General features: G+C 45.5%; 2 protein-coding genes across 5 annotated transcripts in view; one reads left to right on the forward strand and one right to left on the reverse strand.

Moving 5' to 3' along the window:
• The first annotated feature begins 4,821 nt into the window (after positions 1-4,821).
• Positions 4,822-19,926, forward strand: SNX11 (sorting nexin 11). 4 transcript variants are annotated; one of them, XM_083583604.1, is made up of 8 exons: positions 4,822-4,955; positions 7,998-8,122; positions 9,583-9,634; positions 11,263-11,349; positions 12,768-12,868; positions 13,794-13,892; positions 16,428-16,640; positions 17,955-19,926. In XM_083583604.1, the coding sequence occupies exons 3-8, from the start codon at positions 9,611-9,613 to the stop codon at positions 18,085-18,087; spliced, it is 657 nt and encodes a 218-aa protein (XP_083439730.1). In that variant the 5' UTR covers positions 4,822-4,955; positions 7,998-8,122; positions 9,583-9,610; the 3' UTR covers positions 18,088-19,926. The 4 variants fall into 4 exon arrangements, with proteins under 4 accessions (XP_083439730.1, XP_083439731.1, XP_083439732.1 ...); XM_083583605.1 differs by having other exon boundaries at positions 4,822-4,922; XM_083583606.1 differs by having other exon boundaries at positions 4,850-4,891.
• Positions 5,091-21,032, reverse strand: part of SKAP1 (src kinase associated phosphoprotein 1) — a 338,005-nt gene continuing 322,063 nt past the window's right edge. The window contains exon 14 of the mRNA XM_083583331.1: positions 5,091-5,462. The gene's annotated coding sequence lies outside the window, so the exon portion shown is untranslated. The remainder of the gene's footprint in view (positions 5,463-21,032) is intronic.

Below are 21,032 nucleotides of genomic sequence, written 5' to 3' on the forward strand. Positions count from 1 at the left end.
CCTTCGTCATCTTCGGAGCAGCTTCCTCGAACACCTATTAAAAATGCGCGGGCGCGCGCACACAGGCTCCTCCACCGGCCCTTGCATTTGGACATCCCTGTTTATGATACCGCTATCGCTTCTTTTAGGAAACCGTTCTCCACCTTCCTGCACGCGTTCATTAACGCCCCCTCCCTCCCCCCCGGACCGTTATTTACTACCAACGCCTTCTCGATTTCCCCGTTCCCACATGAAACCACGCTGCCCAGCAAATGCCGCACCTTAGGTACACGGGGGTTCATTTTGTGGGTCCCCCCTCCCATTGCACCCCTCCATCTGCTCTGCCCACTCCACGTCTCCCCCTTTTGAAATAGCACACCCACACATTATGCGCTTCCCTCCCCCCATAGACACCCCACTTTTCGGACCCCACACCCACAGGCGCACTTAGGAAGAGCCATAGCCGTCTCCACTCCCAACTCACGTATTTCGCCTCCCTCCTCAGAAAGCACTGTGCCCATTTCCTTTCTGCCCAGAAAAGACCCCCCCCCGCGCGCATATTTTTAAATACTGTACCTCCCTTCCCAAGAGGGAATATCCCCCCTCCCTCAGCACTCCCCAATATGGCCGTCCAGCCCGCGCGCGCCCCAACCCCGCGCTGCCCGTTTTACCTTCTTCAGCCCCGCCAACAACGCACGAGGGGAAATAAAAACAAACGGGCGGGAGAGAGAAGGACGGCGCGAGCGGCGCACGGAGCGAGCCGGTCTCGTTTCAAAGCAGAACAGAGCGACGGTTGGACAACGGGCCTCCCGCGTTCGCTCCACCTCCGCCAAACAAAAGAGCGCTGCAACCCCTTCGGCCCGCCGAGACGCACTGCGCAGGCGCCTGCTTCTCCTCCTACGCCCCTCTTTCTAATTCCCTCCAAGACCTCCTCTCGCCCACGGCATTTTGGGACCGGATGTTGTCTTTTTCCTTCCTGTACCCGTAGACATAGGAAATAGACTCGCGTACGTCGCTTACTTGCGAGTCTTTTCACGCAAGTAGCCGTTGAGAGCGCAGCACCGCCGCGATGGACAGCAAAGCAGCCTGCACAGACACAAACACAACACACACACGCCGCGAAAACAAAAGCTTCCTCTTTTCTTTTCTAATCATGTGGTTTTTGAAAGCGGTTCCAAGCAGAATCCTATATGCGTCTTCTACTCAGAAGTTAGACCCACTGAGTTCAATGAGGCTTACTCTCAAGAAAGTGGTTACATATAATGATGGAAAACTGGGAAAGGATGTGGAAGAAAGGGGTTAAGTTTACTGCATGAACGGTATCAAAAGAAAACATTATGAAAATGATGTATAGGTGGTACTTAACCCTGGTAAAATTAGCAAAAATTTAGCATACGAATGATAATTTATGCTGGAAGTGTAAAGAAAAAAGGTACTTTTTATCATATGTGGTGGACATGTCCTAAGGTTAAGGACTTCTGGGAAAAGATTTATAATGAGTTGAAAAAAATGTTGAAAAATACATTTGTTAAGAAACCAGAAGACTTTTTACTTGGAATAATAGGATTGGAATTGCCCAAAAAAGATGTTAGACTATTTTTGTATGCCACTACAGCGGCAAGACTGCTATTAGCCAAAAATTGGAAATCTCAAGAAATACCAACGGTAGAAGAATGGCAGATGAAGATATTGGAGTTTTGGAGCTGGCCGACCTGACTGGAAGAATCCGCGATCAGAAAGAAGAGGAGCATCAAGAAGATTGGAAGAAATTTAAAGATTATCTAGCTAAATATTGTAATATAAGATAATTAGAAGGTACTTGAAAGTATCAAATAGGCCTAGGATTAGAATAAGAATGTTGTATAGTAATATGTATTTAAGTCAATAAGAAAAGAGATGAAGATAGTAAATTGAAGGAGTAAATTGTAGTAGAAAGATGATTTGTAGAACTGTTACAAGGTGATACAATGAAATTCAGTTAGGGGGGATTTGAGGAAGTCAGTTAATAATGGAATTTAAAATGAACTTCAGAAGGAATATATGTTTTTATTTTTGTTTTCTTTTTTCTTTTAGTATTGTAATGTTCTTTCTTTTGTATGTTTTATATGTTGTATCTGTTAAAATCAATAAAAAAACTGAAGAAAAAAAAGAAAGTGGTTACAGAATTGCAGCTTTTAACAAGCGCAGCTTAGTTGCATGCAAGCCAATGAAACACAAAGCTTGTGTTACAACTGAGTGCAGGATTTGGCTTGCAAGGTAAGCTACCCCCATTCTGCAGTATGTGAAGCAGGTACAGTATTTCATTGACACAGGGCAGGTTTCTTTTAATGCCTGAAAAGTTTAAAGGACAGTTCTTCACGCGAAATATCAGAAAAGCCCTAATTTTTGTTGCTGTGGCTGCTGCCTTTTTAGTGGACACACTGGTATTCAATCACAGCAGCGCAAAAATCCTGGGTTTCTCCATTGTTTCCAATGAATCGGCACGAAGAGGGGCATGGTAAAGGAACCCAGAAGTTTCGTTTCCGGACTTCCTACACTGTCCAAAGGCTTTCCTTTTGCTACCTATCTGACTCGACATTAACTTTCAGTCTAACAACACTATGCCCCTGTAGCACTTAGCACCCAAGAATGGGCGCTCGCAAACAGGAGGTTGCTGTGCCTCCTGGGAGTTGTAGTCTCATGGCAGACAACACCCAGCAACATACTGTAGTTCTTTTTGTTCTGAATTTGTGTGCTGAAGTGGATTACAATACTCAGTACTGTACATCCCAAATAATAGGAAGGAGCTATTTTTGACTCAACATGAATGTGAGCAGAAGAAAATTTGATTCCCACACCCAGGGGAGCTTTGCAGGATCAATTTCCTCCGGGGAAGACAGCACTAAAGACTTTCTCTATTTACTGATTAAAATATACAGGTTGAACAGGTGGGAAGCAAGCAGGCACACAAGCTGTAAAAACAGCAGCTTCAGAATCAACAGCAGCCCCCAAGACAAAGCATCTTCTGATCTGGCTTTAAGCAGCACCCTGCTGGATCAAACCTGACCAAAGGCCTATAAAATCCAGTATCTTGTTTCTCAGCGCCACCAACCATTGTCTCCTGGATTTAGGTACTTTCCAGATGGACTTTTAGATTAAAAACAAACAAATTAACATGATAGGCCACTGACGGAAAAGCAACACCTGCTGTTAAACCATCAACTTGAAGGCTATATTAGGAGAACTTAGGATATATCTTCATTTGTACAGTAGAATAGGATGGTCCATAATGATATATTCTGACTTTTCCCCACAATCCTTTTATGATTTCGAAATTTAAATTATTTTTCTCAAGAAGAGAGATTGAGTGGCTTACAATAAATGATGCAGCATAATGCATCAGGGACAGAATCTTAGCACATATAGTGATGAATAGAGGCTTGAAATTCTTAATGTTTTTGCATTTGGGGGAATTAAAACTTGTGTGACAAATGAAAATGTGCAATCTTAGTCTTTCAAAGAGCATTTGATGTGAAGTATTTAGGCCACATGGAAGTGACATCTGAAGCCACCTGTACCACTGACAGCACAATCCTATCTATACAGGATAGCTCAGTCTTGTGGAGATCATTCCAAGGGCTGCAGCCTCAAAAGGAAATTTACATCTGTTTTCACCCCAAGAAACAAACTCAGAAAGGGACTGTGGAAATAGAAGTAGGTTAGAGTTACGGGGAGCAAGGGACATTTTAGCTCCTATCCTGAAGGCAGTCCCTATTGCAACCCCTTCTTTCCTCCTTCATGTGGATGATTGCTATTCATTCTTAGTGGGGAAAGTACAGTACTGAACTTGAGGACATGGCTTCAGTGAAGGCAACCTTTCTTCCATTCATGACACTGGATGACTCAGCTCTCAGTGACAGAAGTGTAACAAAGGGATGTGTTGAATCTCCCATCATAGCAACAGGCACCTTCTTAATGCAGAATAAATCTGGGGACATTATTTGGTTCGGTGAAATGTGTCCTTTCACTTGGAATGTGTTTAAAGTAGCTTAGTGGTAATCTAAACCTTCAGGGAGGAAATTGTCGTGTTTGGGACTTTGCCACTTCAGAATATACACGTGTGCTAGAGGGAATTGAAAAGTTTGAACGCTTCCCTAGGAAGTGTTAGAATCACAGGCAGAAGAATTCCAGCCTAGCCTTTCCCCTGCCTAATGGATCCAGTCTCTTCCCCAGCACACACTGTGTCTATTCATGTGTTGCATGAATTCTAATAGACTGACCATATGCATGTTTATTCAGAAGCAATTTGAACTATGTAAGCACAAAAGATTGCAGCATAACTTCACCACCTTAATTATGTTTAAGGCTGCATACAGGGAGGAAGGCCCATTGAACCCAGTAACTTACTTCCGAGTAGACATACATAGGATTGTGTTGCAAAAGTCAGTTAAAAGGAAACTGAGGGCTGTATCTAATCCTACTCAGAGTAGACATGATTAACCCCAAGTCATTAATTTCAATGGGTCTACTCTAAATAGAACATCTTCAAGACAACCCTCACTCCGACGATCCTATATAATTCAGCAGGATTTACTTTCGAGTAAGCATGTTTAAGATAGTGCTATGCAATAGGTACCGATCAGAACATGCAGTTACATTTGTTTGGGATGAATTAATCCGGAGGAAACGTTTGCATTTATACAGGATGCAAATTGCAAACCACGGTCTTTAAGCAGAACGCACAGCTGAAATATCGTCCTTTCGGGCTATTAATTCTTGCTGCGGTTCGAAACTGCATTTCCCATCAGCCAGCACGGCTCACGCAGACGAGAAAAAAAGGTCACGTGGGAAAGAAAATCTCAGCCCCCTTTTAAAGCTGAAGCGCTCGGGCTCGGACATTCTTAAAGGGGCCGCGGCAACAACAGCAGCTTAGGCGGGTCGTTGCAAGAAAACAAAACAAGACAGTAAGCGGAAAGCGGGGTGCAGCTGGAGAGAAGGTGTGAAAGACGAGGAGGCACCAGAGCCGCGCCCTTTTTAAACATTTTATTTTAAAAAGAGATAGCGTGCAGTGTTCAATAAGCGAGGAGGGAGGGTGGGAAGTGAGACATGGGGGGCGGAATTAACGGAGAGGACTTCGGCGCGATGAAGGAAGTACAGAGCAACGTTGCAGAAAGGAGGGGCGCGGGTGGCGGTCGTAGGTCGCCTAGGCTGGTGCTGGGATCGTGTGCATGGGCTGGGCGTGGAAACGGGGGTGCCTGTTAAGCACAGAAACGGGACTGCATGTTGGCGTGGACAGGGGTGTCGGGAGGAGGACTGTGGCGTAAAGCAGCAGCGAAGAGTCGGGAGGACAAGCATACCTCGGCCAGGCAGGGCGCTTTGCTGGCAGACGGTCCTGTTGCTCCCCCGAGGGCGCGCGATGCATCTAGGCAGGTCGGGGCTGGTGAGGCGGAATCCCGTGTCTACTGCCTGCAGCTCCATTATGGGAGGAAGGTGGTATAAGCGGACTGAAAGAAATAGGCAGATCAAGCTGTAAGGATCTTGAGAGTAGCGGGGCCAGGAAACGCATCTGTTTTAGATCATGGACGATTGCCGCCAGTCGGGATACTTGAATGCTTGAATTAAGTACCTGGTAAATTTCCGATTAAAGCTTAAGAGGGCTGGAGATCTTGGGCCGTGCTCAGCGGCTACCCGTTGAAACTTAAGTTAGTTATGTCTATTACTTATTTCATAAAATTTATGAAATAATTTTTCATACCCCCACTAGCCTCGAAGTGGCTTACAAAGAGGGGAAAAACAACTAATATAAAAATAGAAACAGTAATAAACTATATACCACTCAAAGCACTCACAAACATAGTGGAACACAAGAGCCTGCCTGGTGCCACTAGGTAGAGAGTTCAAAAGTGTAGCATTGGTTTCCATGGGCCTTGAGTAAGGTTAGCATGGGACACCACCCCCTCGAGTTATTTCCTGAGACACCCGTCCCTCCCCTGTTACTGTTATAGGTCTGTTGGCATTTCATAACTTCTGCATAGTTTCCCCTTGCCTGTCTGTAAACTAGCAAAGTGCTTGTGTTACTTACACACAAACACACACACCCTTCTCCTAAGCACTGAAACACACTGGAACATACTAGACCTGCCCCCTCACCACTTTCCCTGTGCCCTTCCTCCTCCTGCCTGCTTGTGGTGTAGGGTCTGAGAAGACCTATTATTGGAGGAAGCAGGAGGAAAGTGCTTCTTGGGTCAAGTCTGTGGGAGAAGTGGCATGGGGATGCAACATTTTCTCCCCAGAAAATATTGATCCTGCTCATTTATTTTTAAAGCTAACACTACTAATGGTAAGAGATTCTGAGTAGCTACTAACTTGAGACAACTGAAGTAAGGATTTTGACACCCAGCAGAAAAGCAGGCAGGGTTTATGTCTCTACGTGGACTAATCAGCAGGCACCAGGCTCAATTAGGCTCTTCTTTTATCTTCTAGTAGCTGAGGATTGCAGCATGGGATAACACTAATGCGTGGTACTTATGTAGTGCATCCAGGATGCAGAGCACCTGCAGCATTAAGGGTTAGTGGGTGAAGCTGAGTCAGTGCTGTTAATCCCCATGTTATTGACTGCCTGTGGGAGGTCTGGTATTGCCTTGGTGGCACCTGCTTTCTCTAATGGTAACCAAATCACAAACTTGGAAAGGCACCTCAAAGGTCATCTAGTCAAACCCCCCACCCCCCGATGCAGGAAACCCACTACCAGACATTCCTGATAGGAATAAATTGGGATTATGTATGACTTGTCTACCTGTTAAAGGTCAAAGATGTATGGGCCAGGAACAGAGGGAAGTGTTTGGGCTGTAGCCTATTTAAAAGCCATGATCCCTGACCTGGAATCATGCACATGCTAGAATTCTTGCGTGTTTCTGCAAGACTAGGAATGGAATCTGAGGCTAAGTCCTGGTGAAGGGAAGGGCTGCTGAGGCAGGTCCTGAATAATAATTTTAAAAGGTTATTTGCATACTGAGCTTCTGTTTCCAAGATACTGGAGTGAGCAAAAACACATATAAACAGATTTGAGGACTTGTATTGGCACTTAGACACCCTGGGCTTACTGTTCAAAAAGTGGAAGAAGTATATGCATGTGTATGCATTTTTTTTAGCAGTAAAATGGAAGTGCATTGCCTAAGCTTGGTTCTCATCTCAGACTGTCCCATACAGTGCTGGGATAGTGTTATCAGAAGGTTCAGGGGTGGCTGCCATAGCCCCAAACACTGCTGTGTGTGTGTGTGTGTGTGTGTGTGGTTTCTCAACTGTTTACCCTTTCCTGCTGATGATATTCATAGGTGACATTGACACTTGAGGGCTTGTGCTTTCCTTCCCTTGGTCTTTCCATTTTTGGACTTTCTCTCTCTCCCTACTTTCTGCATACTTGCCGTGCCCCTACTGTGTTCTTCCCTCTATGTGGCCCTGCGTTCACTGCCATACAAGTTGGCACTTCACTGGGTAGTGGGCCCAAACCACCAACAGCCAGACACACTGACCCATTGCACCACAGGACAGCAGGGAATAATAACTGTGGATCTCAAAAGGCAGAGTCTCCTGAGCAAGGATATATTTGATACAGGATAGACGAGAGCTTATTTGTGGGGTTTAAGGACATAAAAACCTTAGATGGTATTGTTACAAGTTTTCTGATTGAGCTGGGTGTTTTGAACTTCCTAGCAAATAAGGAACCAACAACTAGTTAATCAACTGTGCAGCACCACATCAGCCTCCTGCTGATAATATCCTTCTTTAATGACATTTTCCTTACAGACAGAGGAAGCTTTCTGTTTATTTAAAGGTAGGGAAGGTGTCTGTCATTTTGAGCCCTAGGCATGGCAGTGACAGTGGCAAGTCAAAGGTGGGGGGAAACATTCTGCATGTGCCCAGACACAGTATTCCCCAGGTTCCAGGATTGAATATTTTTGAGTCATAGCTAAATTGAGACCTAAATCATACTCATTTTTCCTGTGATCCTCAGAGCTCCTTTTGTTTCGATTTTGTAGGTTTTTCAAATCCAGCCCAGTGAATACTTCTAGTTCCTCAACTTTGGTTGCAGATCCGTTCCTAAATTCTGGAGGACTTGGAACCTGTTCAATGGAAAGGGGGTGAATGTGTTTGCCACCCTGAGGTAAAACAACTTCCAGATAGCCTCTTGCAGCAAAATACAAATGAGTTTCCTAGTATGTACTTTAAAGACTTCAAACATTCAGTATACTTGACATTCATGTCCATCACAATATCCCTCCTAATGGCATTTTTAAGAGCAGATTGGGGAATCTTTGGAGATGGAAATGGAATCAATGCTGTCCAACTTGACAAGGCTGTTGTGAGAATCAGATAAGGGTTGTAGAGTGTTTTGCAAGTCAATGAAAGTGCTACAGAAACCATAGCAAGCCAGATTAGCCTAACTGATACTGGTGGTTTGTTTAAATTACCCACTCTTGCCCAATAGAAAGGGAGAATAATGATTCCTTTTTAGCAAGTCTTTCCAGCTCCCCATCCTACATGTAAATATAATGCAGTATTCCCCCTCTCAGTCCTGCATTACTTTGGTTACTGAAAATTGTGTCTATGTAGGGCCAGTATTTAAGGTTGGTAATTTCAGGCATGTGCTGAGATCCGTGCCTCAACAAAGGGTCACTACCAACCCCTCTGCTATCTCGGCCTTTTCACTGTAAGCAACTGAGCTGCAAAAGGAGTAGCAGCACTAGCCTCCTTTGCTCATCTTGCCATCTCCTTCTGGGAAGCTGTATGGATTGGGTCCAGAGGGAGAGAGCTAGCAAATGGGCAGTGGTCACAGCAGCGAGGAGGAACGGGGTTTGCTACGGGCATCTTGCCTGCCATTTCCCAAGATAGTAGCTCTACAAGGTCTAATAGAGCTGGCATTTATCATGTTATCTTCCCACAAGGAAGGTGATTCCAGGTGATGCCACTGCTGTGTGAAAAACTAGCCATGGTTTTACCAGCAACGGAATGCTGAATACGGTTGTGCTTTGGAGTAGTAAAGTGTTTCCAATACTTGGATTGTTACTCTCTCAAAACCCCTGTAAAATACGTCACTGGGCAGAACTGAGAGCAGGGGTAACCTCCTGTGTGTGCTTAATGGATTTAGGAATAAGGTACTTAAAAACAGTATTCGACATACAATAACCTGGCTAGGGGACAACACTGAGATAGTGACTTATTTAAGGGCACCCAGTGAGTCAGTGATTCAAGTGGGACTTGATCCTCAGAATCCCAGGACAACCTTCCCATTGCGCTTGGATAATATCTGCTGGCTCTTAGTTCTCTGGCTTGTGGCAGAGGTCAGAATGTATTTCCTCTTACTTCTGTATTTCTGGAGTATAGCAAAAAGGACCAGAAGCATTGTTCTATTTTTTAAAAAATATGAAATGTCCAGGAAGCTGACTTCTGCACCAAATACTCCATTTCCTTCCTAGTGAGTGTTATAGCAGGCTCTGATATTTATTTAATAATTTGGTTGATGGAGTGCAAATACTATAGCAGTCAAGGAACAACCTGGGGTGAGGTTTAAAGTGCTGACTTGCACTCAGTGTTGATTGGATATCCTTTTCTCTCCCTGCACAGATGCGTCCCTCTGGGATGTGGATGTAGGATGTTAGAACATCAAGTAGAAGAGGTAAGACTTTGGTCATTAACACATGTGATTACGTGACACATCTCTTGTATGCATGTTAAACAAAACAAAAAACAAAAACTTGTCATTATCCAGGAAGGAGAAATTCTGGGAAGCCTTGAGTTTGACCTGGCCATGTCCTAAATGAGGGAGAGAGAGACACACTTACCAATGTCTATGCCAGTCCTTTTGCCACCTTCCGGGAAGATAGAGACCAAAGCAGCATTGGTATAGGTGGTTTTGTTCCCAATGTAACATTTTTGGACACCATAATTTCCTGGTTACATGTTAAATGCAACAGACTTGGGAATGGAAGAACCGGCTCATAACCAAAAGCCTGTTTGGTTCAGAACCACAAAAGATTCACGCCCCGCTGTGTCGTCCCCCACCCCAACTCCCACATGCTCTAATCTAAAGAATCACTGGGGGGGCGGTGGCGTGGAAGGCTCAGTGCGCAACTGCTTTGGTACACAGGACTGTACGCGGATCCCTGTAGGGTCAGGCATGCCATTCAGTCTGTGTTCCATCCCACCTCCCACTTACTCAGCTTGCTTGTGTGAATCAGGTTCAACAGGCTCAAGCACAAAAATCTGCTAGTATGGTACACAGTTGCTTAGTCACTGTGATTTCCCTCTGATTACCCCAAGCATTCAACTCATGCCCCCATATGCCAGCAATGCAGGGGGCTGTGCCTTTCATTATTTGCTCAGGCTGTGTGGTTTGGTGAGCTAGAGGACCTTTCTTTATTTCTTTCCGAGAGCCAGCGTGGTGTAGTGGTTAAGAGCAGTGGACTTGTAATCTGGTGAATCGGGTTTGCTTCCCCACTCCTCCACATGCAGCTGCTGGGTGACCTTGGGCTAGTCATACTTCCCTGAAGTCTCTCAGCCTCACTTACCTCACAGAGTGTCGTGGGAGAGGAAGGGAAAGGAGATTGTTAGCCGCTTTGAGACTCCTTAAGGGGAGTGAAAGGCGGGATATCAAGTCCAAACTCTTCTTCTTCATCTTTCTTTCTTTCTCAGTAAGGTTGTGGATTCAAATTCAACCAGCCCCTCCACTCCTTTCAGAAGAAGTGGGGCAGAAGCGTATATACCATAGAATCTACCTACTGGAAAATGAAGGGAGAACATAATAGAGTTCTGTATATCCAAATACCATTGTTGTTTGGAGGGGCAGTTGTTAGCAGGCAGCTTAATAATGGATACAAAGAAATCTCTTCCTATAAAGAGTACTCGTTTACAGGGCTTAAAAAGAGCGCTGGACAGAGTTGGGAGGACTAGTCTTTTAACAGCTATTAGCCTTCATCCTCAGCACCTGGTACTTGAAGGCATCCATACCTCCATCTTCCAAGACAGTACCAGTTGCTGGCAACAAAGAAAGGAATGTGGTTGCTTTCATCTTGTGCTTTTCAACTTCCTGGGTGCCTCTGGTTGGCCATCACTGAAAAAAGGTGCTGAAGTAGATGTACTTTTGGTATGATCTAGCAAGGCTTTTTTTCTATCTGCTTAAAGAGCCTGTTCTCCAGGCTAGGAGCCATTATTCCTCTTAGGGTATGGGATGGGAGGCCATGGGGAGGAGTATTGGGATTGGAGACTTTTGACTGTGTTTCGCCTCCCCCCTATCCTCGTGCCCAGGAGCTGACCACTGTGCGTGTCCAAGATCCTCGTGTCCAGAACGAGGGCTCCTGGAACTCTTATGTGGACTACAAAATATTCCTCCATGTAAGTATGGCAAAGCTGGAGCTGGAAGGGGTCCAAAGAGCAGCAGCTAAAGTGACTGGAAATATGGCTTGTCATCTCATGTAGAAAACATTTGTAGAACAAATTCTTCTAACAAAGCCATCTTCACCTGGTGCTGAAATGGCCACCTCTGCTACTTCTTCAAACTGCTGCATAAGTGAGAGTAAACTGCCTGTATTCCAGTCCCTCTGGCAACTGCACAGAATTTGGAAAAGAAGTCAACTTTGCATTGTGGGCAGGCAGAAGGCAAGAGATACCAGGAATTCTGCTATTTGTTTCTTACCTTTTCCAAAGCTCTGCACAAGTGAGACAAGACTCCAAGAGAGCTCATTAGCAGGCACGGAGGGAAGAAAGATGCATTTTCTCTTGCTTGTGATGGAGTTCAGAGAATGAAAGAAACAGCAGGAGAAAATCTTGCTGCTTCTTCCCTTCTCCAGGCTGCAGTGCAAAGAAGTCTGAAAGAGACTTCTAGGAGTCATGGATACTCTCCATTGGCACCTTATATTGGTCCACACAGCTCACTATTGTCTCCATTGGCATGCAGCAGCAGCCTTCCAAGGTTTCAGACAGGGTTCTCCCTGCCTCTGCTTGGATTGAATCTCAAACCTTCTATGTAGAAAGCAGATGTTCTGCCACTAAGCTACAACCCTAATCCAGGGATTGTGCTGGTCCTTATGCTATAACAGAGTGACCTCTGAGAAAACAGAAGCTAGCCATCTCGGGATTAGAGGATTATGTGGAGGATGGCTGGGAGTCAAACTATCTTGGGGACCTTACCTGCTGGTTTAGAGGCTGGACCACCAGATCATGCAGATAAATAGGGGATGGCTAGCACAATGCACCCTTCATGTTACCTTTTCCTGCAGCATCTGACTGACAACTGCTAGGCTAGATGAATCTTTGGTCTGATTTCCCCTAAGACAATTTTTCTTTGGGCTCTCATCCCACTGCCTGCCTTGGCTGATCAAGTAATAATAATAATAATAATAATAATAATAATAATAATAATAGTCACATTTCCGAGATACCTCTCTGAGAGGCAGAAGGAAATGTAAGACAAACAAATCTGTTGCTAATAGTTAAAGGGCACTAAAGAGAAAAGGGCCATTCTTTTAATACCAAAAAAATCAAATGGCAAGCATGCTCTTTGCTGACACAGCCTCACCTGCTGGTCAATTAAATCTTTAGTTCAGTCATCGTAATGATTACAAGTTTGCATCTCTAGTTCTCATGGCACAAAGTGTCTACAGTATAATGCTAGTGCTGCTTTAACAAAATGGCCAGCAGAGGGAGACAGCTTGGAAAAAGAGGCTGAGATAAGAAAATGAAAGTGTGTGTGTGTGTGTGTGTGTGTGTGGTGGGGAAATCTCAGAGCAACACTCTCTCTTCTCATTATGCAGACCAACAGCAAAGCCTTTACAGCCAAGACATCCTGTGTACGCAGACGGTACCGTGAGTTTGTGTGGCTGAAGAAACGGCTGCAGAAAAATGCCGGCTTGGTGTAAGTGTGAAATCTTTTCAGAGCCTGCTGTACCCTGTCTGCTAACCCTATGAAAAACGTCACCAGGATAGGCAGGGCCTATGCCCCAATATAGCTCTGTTGAAAATAAAACTAGTTGAGGTTTCTAAATGCATTTGTTTGAATGGAAGCCTTTAAAATGTGCCTAATGAAGAGCAGCTCATTGGGAGAGCACATGCTTTGCATGCAGAGGATCCCATGTTCATTCCCTGATGTCTTAAGTTAAAAGTGATCTGGAGTAACAGTGCTGGGAAAAGGATCCCCTGCCTGACACCTTTGGAGAGCTGCTGCCAGTCAGAGATGTTACTGGAAAGAAGGAGCAACAGCTACCCTCTGAATAAGGCTGCTTTATATGTTGATTTCTTTTGTTAGAACTTAGAAGAGGCTTGCAATTTACCTTTTGCAAAGTTCATGTTACCTCTATTAACTTGCAGGTGAGCCCAGCTCTGCTACTGATCTAGCATCTGCTCTGATACTGATATAGCATCCTGAAACCTACATAACTTTTCTGTAAATCCAGCCTGATACTTTAGTGCTGAGGACCATTCAAAGACATCAGCTTCACCTTGCAGAAATGCTGAGTTTTTCGTAAGGGGACCCGTCATGTGCTAACAGCTCCTGTCAGTCCTGTGGAAGATGTGCATCTCACTAATGTGCTTTTACCAGTTTCATTGCCAAAATCAAAGGAGTCGTGTGAGAGTTTGTTGGAAGTCATTTTCATTCCTGACAAGAGCAAAATGCAGGAGGTAGCTGATAGAACTAGTAGTTTCCAGAGGGTTCCCTTTTCAATAGTGCACAACAAGCTCTTGGAATATAGTCAGAGTCTGGAAGCATCTCTTTTCCTATTAACGTGCATGCAACTTGACTGGAGTGTCTTCATTCTTACGCCCCCTCCCCAATCTTTCAGGCCTGTCCCAGAACTTCCAGGGAAGTCCACCTTCTTTGCAGGCAGCACTGATGAATTCATTGAGAAGCGGAGGCAAGGGCTTCAGCAGTTCCTGGAGAAGTGAGTAGAAAGTAGGAACGAAGGTGGGGGAGGGCAGAGTTATGAGCTTGGATGCTGTCATACATTTGGCAGAAAAGTGGGTATGTGTTGGGCTTCTCCATAAGAAAGAACGTTCCCATGAACAGTTACATTAATGTGTTCCATTCCCCATAATTTGCCCCCTTCTTTTCCCCTTCTGGTCTGGGATAAGTGCGTTTAGCGTCAGTCGCACTTCTTTTTTCATTCTTACTCTGTCCTCCTGTTAAGAAGCTTTGGGTGTAAGGTGGGGTCACCCTGCTTTATCTTTGAAAGCTTCCTGTAAGGTAGCCTAGGCCAGAGAAAGACGGATGCCTTTGCCTAGGGTTACCCAGAGGACTTTATGGTGGAAGGTCTTCTCCTAGTCCAATACATTCACTTTGCTATCCCGGCTCTCACTTGTGGAGACTGACTTAGAAATGTAGTTGGAGTGAGCAGCAGTTAGCCCAGAGTGAGCAGAGGGAGGGCAACACCTCCCTTCCTCAACTTGGCTGATTCCCACTGCAAGGAAGGTGCTCTATTTTGCTGTTAGGGGAAGCGCAATAGCTCAGTGGTTGAGTACATGCTTCACATGCAGCAGGTCTTGGATTCAGATCTTGTTATTTCCAGGTCGGCCTGGGAAAGACTCCTACCTGAATGCAGGAGAGCCATTGTCAGTGGACAGTACTGAACCATTGGTCGGATTTGGTATAAGGCAATTTCCTGTATATCTCATGGCCCTTTAGAACTTGGAGAGTTAGACATGCCAGCTCTGTGGTGCTGTCTTTCAGCATGTGGAAAATACAACATAGCAGTTATGTGTTGTGTTTCTCCTGGCCTCTACAACGATGTTGTGCAGATGTAATCATTCAACCTGAGTATTCTCCAGGTGTCTCAAGCAATTTGTTGGGAATAACAGTTTGAGAAACATTATACCTTACCTTTCCACTTAAAAAAACACCTGCCACAATACCCAAAGTGACTTCCAACATGTTTTAAAGTAGTAATGGGTTAGATCTGGTTGGGGAACCTATAGCCCTACTGTACTGTACTGTGGGATCACTCGTAGCCAAGTAAGAGTGTCTTCCATGCAAAGGCATACCGTGGAGAGTGCAGTGGGTGCCATGGCCCTGGACGCAGTTTTGAGAGGGGGCGCAAACAGGCACTCCCACAGCAGGCTCCTTCATTGGAGCCTGGTTCTGCACCAGGAGCTGCCCTCTGGCTGAGGTGCTTGTGGCTGGCGCAGCTCTGTCCCCAGGTCAGGCCTGACCTGGGGAGGAGAGCAGGCGAGTGGGTGGCAGCACTGTCACCCACCCTCCTCAGCTGCGGCACACCTCATACTTAGCGGCAGCAGCTCTCCCACTGGGTCACGTCTGACCCAGGCCTGACCCAGCAGCAGAGAGCAGAAAGAGAGTGGGTAGCAGCTTCCCTGCCCCTCTCCTACCTTGAACTGTGGTGCATGGGAGGGTGCCCTCCACACCCTGTGCGCCTGTCCTGGGCAGCGCGGGCACACGCTCTGCAACTGTTTCCATGAATATGCTCTTAACAGTGTGTCTGTGGGGGCCAATTCTAGATCCGCACATCCTTCCATAGCGGGGACATAGGTTTCTAGGCAGGAGTAGATCACGGTGAGGATTTGCCAAATGTGCCTTCTTCTTAGCTCATTTCTCCCTTTCATCCTGAGTTTGTGCCTCTTCAAAGTCCATGACGCCTTTGGTAGAGGCTGTTCTTCAACTGGAGCACTCGCAGGCCAGTGTTTCCAAGTTGTCAGTGTTTATACTGCATTTTTTGAGATTTGCCTTGAGAGAGTTTTTAAACCTCTTTTGTTGTCCACCGGCATTACGCTTTCCATTCTTAAGTTGGGAATAGAGTACAGTCATACCTCGGGTTCAATATGCTTCGAGTTGAGCGCATTCGAGTTGCGCTCCGCGGCAACCCGGAAGTAATGGAGCGCGTTACTTCCGGGTTTTGTCGCTTGTGCATGCACAGACGCTCAAAATGACATCACATGCATGCGCAGAAGTGGCGAAAAGCGACGCATGCATGCGCAGACATGCCGTTGCTAGATACGTTTACCTCTAGATGTGAACAGGGCTCCGGAACGGATCCCGTTCGTATCTAGAGGTACCACTGCAGTTGTTTTGGAAGACGATAATCAGGCATCCGAACAACATGACCAGGCTGCTGGAATACAACTCCCATGAAGTCTTAACTTGATGGCGGAACAGGACTGTCCCTACCATTAGGCTGAGAGGTTGTCACTTTGAGCAGCAGATGCTTGGAGGTAGACAGCCTTCACTGAACCCTATGATTGTTCTCTTTTGTAGGGCAGAGGTTTGTGTGCATTTGGCTTATCTCTCACTCACTTAGCTAGCCTGCCAAAAGCTAAGACTTGGCTATGTGGAAGAGAAGGGCAGGAAGGGCTGCTTGATCTGGGAAGCAGTCCTAGGGAAGGCTCTCTTGTACAGAAAGCATGGTTTACCAGGCACTGTTTGCTGTCCCTTTGGTTTGGTACTTACCACCTTCCATTTTCCTTTCAAGGGTGGTACAGAATGTTGTGCTCCTTTCGGATAGCCAGCTGCACCTCTTCCTCCAGAGCCAGCTCTCTATACCAGAGATTGAAGCTTGCGTCCAGGGTCGGGGCTCTCTGAGCGTCACAGATGCCATTCTCCATTACGCCATGTCGAACTGTGGTTGGGTGCAGGAGGAGGACAGCCATTCCACTCTGCTGGCCAAAGGGGACTTCAGCAGCAGGTAATCAGAACTGGGTGTGTTGGTGCAGTTTGTACTAGATGCTGAAAACTCTGAAGCGAATCCAGAATGAAAACAGTTCCCATCTGGGGGAAAGAGAGCTGGATTGGAAGAGGAAGGTCAGTATTTGAATGGGAAACCAGAGACAGGGCAGAAAAAGTAGAGTAGTGCCAGAGTTTCCAGGAACATCATGCTTTCCACCTCCTCCTCAATCAAGTGCCATCAGTCTCCTCTTTAATCAAGTAAGTAAGGCTTGGACATCACCAAGCAATTAACCACCGCACTACAGGCTTTTTCAGTAGTTGGATTTCATCATTTCCCATAATCTTAAAAAAACAGTTATAGTTTTGAGACAAAGGGGGACCGGGTGAACTAAATTCTGGTCTTGAAAACTTTTTTTCCCTTTCAGATGTAGTTTTGTTGAATTTGTTATTAATACGTTTGTGCGTGTGTGTGTGTGTGTTTAGTGAGGCTTAAGTTACTGAGTACAGTATTTTCCTGCTCATCTACAATTGTGTGCTGTTCTTCCATCTCCTGCTCTTCCTGAATTCACAGCGGTGCTTTGGTCTTAAACTGGCTATGGTTCTTGACCAGTGAAAACAGCTACACCATACTTCCCAAGAGATAAACTGCAGCATTCTTCCATATCACACAGGATTCCTGGGTGTGCCATTTGAAAGTGTGGTGCTTTGTCTCTCTAAGCAACTGTGTGCATGGGGGAAGGGGGAATGGGACAATCCTAACCATATTTCTCAGAGCAGGGGTGGGCAGAGGTCATGCTTGCAGGATGTGTTTTGGTTTTTACTAGAACCCCAAGATCTACCAATCAGAGTCAGATACAAAAAACCTCCATTGGAATTAAATTAATCTGTCGTCAGAAATTTGTTTTCAGTACCAGAACGGGGACACACACACACACACACACACACACACACACACACACACAATTTCTTATGCCCTCTTTCCAGCTTTCTTAATAACTGGGGTGGTGGATGGGAGTTATTTGGTTGTTGCCATTATTAAACAATTGGAAGCCAAAAACGCTTGCTGACCTACTTCAAATCACCTAGAGCTCTCCCAGGAGATCCTGATGTGCCATCTGCCCACCTCTGTCTTAAACGATACATTGGCAGTGTAGGTGTAAATATGTTTGGTCTGATTCCAAACCAAGGAACTCTGGGATGTATAGTTCTGTGAAGGAACCAAAGATTTTCAACAAAGTATTCTCTTTCTTCCCTTCCTTCCCCTTTTTCTTGAAACCCAACCCTCCTTTTCTCTTACCTCCTTGTTTTGAAACCCAACCCTCTTTTCCAAAAGCTCTGTGGAATCTCACCCTCATTGGAGTGACATCAGCATGGAAGACAGCCAGTTGGAGAGCCCGGATTCTGAGGAAGAGGAGCCACTGCCCGTTGACTCCGTAGCATCAGCTGACCTTGTCAAGGAACAGTGAGAGCAAGAAGGAAAAGGGCTCTGTCCAGGATGTGCTTGGAGCTCTGTCTCTAGCCCTTTCCTGGAAATTGCATTGCCTGTCAAAACTCCAGGGTCCAACTCCTATGCTGTAACTGGTGACCTGAGTGGGCGACCAGCCTGGACCAACGCCCGAGAAGCTGAAGCTCACGCCTAGGAATACTGCAGTAGCTGTAAATTATATGATGTAGCTCCTGTTTTTGCAGCCTGATCCTGCCTTGCTTCCAGCAAGGGCATGTCAGCCTATCACTTCTTATCCCACCTTCTGTAGATTTTGGCAAACAATCCTACGCAGGAAGCTGCTCGGTTTTGTTTTGGCTGCGTTCCCTTTCTCTCCCTCCTCCTCTCAATCGCTGATAGTGTTTCTCGCAGAGGCCCAGCTGTCTTTGGTTACCCTGTAGGCGTGTCAAAAACAGTTCGCCTGGGGTTGGACTTTCCTTTGTTACAGAGAGCCAGAGAGCCCACCTGCTGGCTGTGGATGCCAAGCCCACATCTGGGTTTCCCTGGCGGAGCTGCATGCAGCTGGGATGAGTGGCTGGGCACCCTCGCCAGCTCATTAGCACCAGAGCTGATTCTTCTGGTTAGAGGGTGCGAGCGTTAAGAACATAGAGGGGGAAATGAGGAGGTTATTCTGTAATGCTCTTGTGTCTTTGATGCATGCAACCCGTCATGTGCTCTAGAAATAAGATGACCCCTCCATAGCCCCACCACTGTGTATCTTTGTGAGGGTATTAGATAATTTCCTTCCAATTGTCGTTGCACAGGCAGAGGACCAAAGATCTTATAGAGATCCTCTGACTTGCCCATTCTTCTTTGGGTAGAAGATAATGCAGAGCTAAAAGAAATGGGCTCAAATAGGCTGGGAGGCCTGCATGAAACATTTCTTACTTTCTCTTTTTCGCTGTTTCTTCTCCTCTGTCTCCATTGCCTCCCAAAGTTTGGCGTACTATGAAATTAGGCTTCTGGTGATACCCATACACTTCCCCAAAAACCCTTTTTAATGAAAGTTAGGAAGTTTCTTGCCCTCCAACATCAACTCTGGGGTCTGGGTGCTTTCTGCTGTAACTTGCAGATTCAGTCTGTGGGCTTTGAGTTTTGAAATGGCAGAGAAACTCCTCAATTAAAGTGCTTTGACCTTTTTTTCAGACCTCTTTCTCTCTCCAAATATCTCAGTAAAACAAACATGCAAGTAGAACTGCTTCTCACCTGAAAAGCTCTGGTCATACGTTGCTTTTAATCGTTCATTCTCCCAGTCCCCAGTCTGCCACCCAGTTATGACATATTTTCTTTTTAGATGTGGAACTGAGGAGGGTGCAGAAGAGCAAAAGAAGCAAGTGGTCCTCTCTTTCAAGTTCTGGTGGTGTATATAGAATGGTGTGTATAGAAAGTAATAATGGAATATCCTATTACATCCATCAACAGACAGGCCAAGTTCAGATATACATCTCTCCAGTTGTTGACTTTCCAGTCGTTTTGACCTTAGGATGTAAGCTGCAAGGCCCTCTTCACAAGTGGTGCTGGAAGGGCACTTCCTCTTGCAGGATCTTATAGCACGGAGATCATGGGAGCATCCATGTGAGGGTGGTCAGTGGCATCTGTCTTTCCCATTTTATCAGAGTCCGCCCCCTTGAGTACTGATGAAGCAGGAAGGGATTTTGTTTCATTCATGCACACTCCCCAACAGGCACAGATTGCAGCACAGAGAAGGAGATCCCTTGCCGCAACAGGTGCACTGTGAGAACATCCTCTAAGATACTGTACATGTGAATTTTCAGAAATGTGTATACTTGCAAAAATAAAAAAGGATAACATTTCCAGGCAATGTCCATTTACAGTGCTTTGCTTTTTACCCAACCTGAGAATGTTTGATTTAACCTTTTCTTTTACAAGCAGTGCTTTAATCTGAGGCAAAGGTAAAACATTGTGCAAAATGCAGTTGCCTCGTGAATAACCTCCGCCAACCTCATCCCACACTTGTAGCACCTATAATATTATGCATGGATTGCCAGTGGATAGTTCAGGTGCTTGGCTAGGGGCATGTTATAATAGGAGGAGTTAGAGCCAATCCGGGTTAAATATTATTATTATTTAGGAGACATGGGAGACTCCAGTGTCCTTGGTAAGGTTTTGGTTAACCTTTCACTAAAGGCATAAAAAATGGGCAGCCCTGAATAACAGGGAAGGTCTCTTATGATATCGGGGCAAACAGAAGAGTGTTTTGGTGATGGGGTGATCTGTCAGTTAGTTTTCACTTGGCATGGATATGTTTCCTAGGCTGAAAGACTGATATGTCTGGAGGTAGGAAAAGGTTTTACTGGCAAGTGGGATAGGTCATGAATCTGGGATTTTTAAAAATCTTGTAGCAGCTTTCGGGAATCTGTGGCTGTCCAGATGTTGTTGAATTCCAATTCCCATCAGCCCCAACCAGCCATAATTTGCTTCGTAAGCTGTTTTCTGTCACGAACTTGGCCTCTGCTTGTGGCACGTGGTATTTTGGATTACGTTGGTGTTGGTGTTTGGGCTGTTGCTGGATACATGACTTTGTTAGTAGGGATTTACACCCAAATGGACTTCTAGTCCATTTCAGCTTGATGATTCATGGCTGCACAGCATAGTAGTTAAGAGACAGAAGTCCCCCAGTTCAAATTTCAGCTTGGTCAAGAACTCACCAAGTAGATTTAAGAGATGGTATTATTCACTGGCCTTGCCTCTCTGCCTGTAACATAGGGATAATAATGCTGGCCTTCCTTACTAGGGATGCTAAGGATTAATGAGATCATGTACATGAAGTGCTTTGAGCACTTAGGTACAGTGCTATGTATCTATTTAAGTTCCTCTATATTATTTCAGCTTCATAGTTGCTGCTGCAGCATGGCTCATTTTTATGTACTATGTATCTATTTACAGTGGTACCTCGGGTTAAGTACT

This window comes from Podarcis filfolensis (genome assembly GCF_964270895.1).
Source record: "Podarcis filfolensis genome assembly, chromosome: 13".
Taxonomy (NCBI): Eukaryota; Metazoa; Chordata; class Lepidosauria; order Squamata; family Lacertidae; genus Podarcis; species Podarcis filfolensis.